At 24.9% G+C, this 2,428-nt stretch overlaps 1 protein-coding gene across 1 annotated transcript; it reads right to left on the minus strand.

Moving 5' to 3' along the window:
* Nucleotides 1-1,109: 1,109 nt before the first annotated feature.
* On the minus strand, nt 1,110-1,788 carry HELRODRAFT_164989 (hypothetical protein; the record flags this gene model as incomplete). Its single annotated transcript, XM_009030899.1, has 2 exons — nt 1,110-1,473; nt 1,730-1,788. 2 exons carry the CDS (start codon nt 1,786-1,788, stop codon nt 1,110-1,112), a joined length of 423 nt encoding a protein of 140 aa, XP_009029147.1.
* Between the last annotated feature and the right edge of the window lie 640 nt (nt 1,789-2,428).

Below are 2,428 nucleotides of genomic sequence, written 5' to 3' on the forward strand. Positions count from 1 at the left end.
CTATATTTTACGTCATCGATAATAATAATAATAATAATAATACTTTTAATAACAATGATGACGACGACAACAACAATACAAACAACGATAGCAACAACAACAGCAACAATAAAAAGAACAACAACTACAACAACAATAATAATAATGGTAATGATGATGATGATGATAATAATAACAATAATAATAATAATAATAATAATAATAATAATAATAATAATAATAATAATAATAATAATAATGATAATGATAACGATAATGATAATAACAATAATAATAATAATAATAATGATAATAATAATAAAAATAATAATTAATAATATTAATAATAATAATAATAATAGAAACGATATTCTAATTAATTTCGCGCTTCAAATTTGTGACATTGTTGGTTGCCATCTTGACAACGGCCACGTAGCATGAACAATCGTATAATTTCAAATATTTTGTTTACTAATTTCAATGAACCTTTGCGCTTTTATTTCGTTACTTTTATTTTATTTTAATATATTAAAAAATACAACTAATTAACTATTAATAGAATTTATTTAAAATATATATTGCACTGATGATGACTTTACGTCGAAATAGATCTATTCATAACTTTAATAATAATATAAAAAATAAACGATTATAAAAATGGGATCTTGCTTGATTAATTTTAACAATTAAAATCATAAACGATTATAAAATGGATTTCAACATTTTGAATAGACTTAATTGTAAAGAACTAGTTCAAAATATTAGAAAATCAACCATAAAACTTGTTAATGCTGAATCGTCGGTGGATTTTTTGAACAACTGTATAGAACTTGGTCTTCTTCCTAATATATATATATATATATATATATATATATATATATATATATATATATATATATATATATATGTGTCTATTACCAACATATATATATATATATATATATATATATATCTCAAAATCCAGTAACAATAAATTAAAGAAATGATTGTCAAAATTCAACAGTTTATCCACAATGTACATTAAACGAATATACAATATTAAAAAAAGCGGGTATATGAAAAAAAAACTAAGTCAAATTAACAAATCATAAATTTAAAGTTTGCAAATAAAACATGACGCTAGTTACATATCATCGTTTCACATCAGAACATGTCCTGACATTGACATCGGCATTTCTGGTGCTGCCACTTTTGCTGTTGTTATTGAAAACCCAATTCCTAACCTGAACATAATCAGGCCAAGAACTTGATCTTTCAACTATTTCAGCATACTTCTCATCTACACACAACCGGAATGACGTAGAAGGGTGGTTTTCATCAAGTTTTATTTTGTCATCTCTTCTCTTGAATACAGGGTAGCATGACAAAACTTTAACATCAATTGACTCAAGGTGGTCAACAAACTTGGATGCACAAGTCTTTGAAACATTACCAATGTCATAAAATTTTTTCCGATATACAACTTTACTAGCTGATATTTTATATTGCGTAGGCCTATGAAGTTCAACAGTGGTCTTTGCAAAATAGAAACTTTGTTTTCAGAAGCAACATATTTGTTTGTTTGAATCATAAAATATAATCGAAATTCTTATAAAACGACATTTCCGTTTATTGAGAAACCTAAATGAATTATAAAATGGACCAGCTACGATTTGAATTTGCAGTGTTGCCAGCGAGTGATGGAAAGTCAAATGTATATTGTGTGACCTCCATAACGACAAGAGATATATAACAAAATTAAGGAACGTACTGCATGCAAAATATGTGAACGGTTAAATAAAGGTATACGCTACCATCCAGAGGCTGCATGTTGGTTTAAAATGAGAGATAATAATAAATTTGATAGAAGATATATAAAACATGTCAACAATTCAGTGATTGAAGCAGAGTTAAATGAAACAAAACAAAAAAACTAATAGTAACACCATTAATTAAAGTCAAACTCATAATAAATTCTAAATTATAGATATATGGAGTGTATGATTCAGGTTCGAATGTTTCTTTAATTAATTTCAAATTACTAAAATTAAAAAACGAGAATAATAATGTAAATGAACAAAATTTAGTTACAATTAATGGTGTTAAAAAAACTTGTGGTTTGACGAAGCTAAAAATTAAAATTTTCGAAATAGAAGAAAAAGTGGATGTTTACATTATCGATGATGCGCATTTCAGATATGATTTCTTAATAGGATTAGACATGATAAAAACATACAAGTTAGTACAAAATGAAAAGTTAAAAACTACTCAAAAACTATATTTTCAACAAGAAAATATTAAAAAAGAAGAAAGAATAATCAAGAGATAAAACGAGGTTAACAAATATGAAAAGGAATATAAAATAAATTTTAACGAACATATTAAAGAAAAAGAATTTGAAATAAAAGTAAATCATTTAGATGAAACAAAAAGGAAAGAGATTAATAAGCTAATACAACGACATAAATCA

This window comes from Helobdella robusta (assembly GCF_000326865.2).
Source record: "Helobdella robusta unplaced genomic scaffold HELROscaffold_7, whole genome shotgun sequence".
Taxonomy (NCBI): domain Eukaryota; kingdom Metazoa; phylum Annelida; class Clitellata; order Rhynchobdellida; family Glossiphoniidae; genus Helobdella; species Helobdella robusta.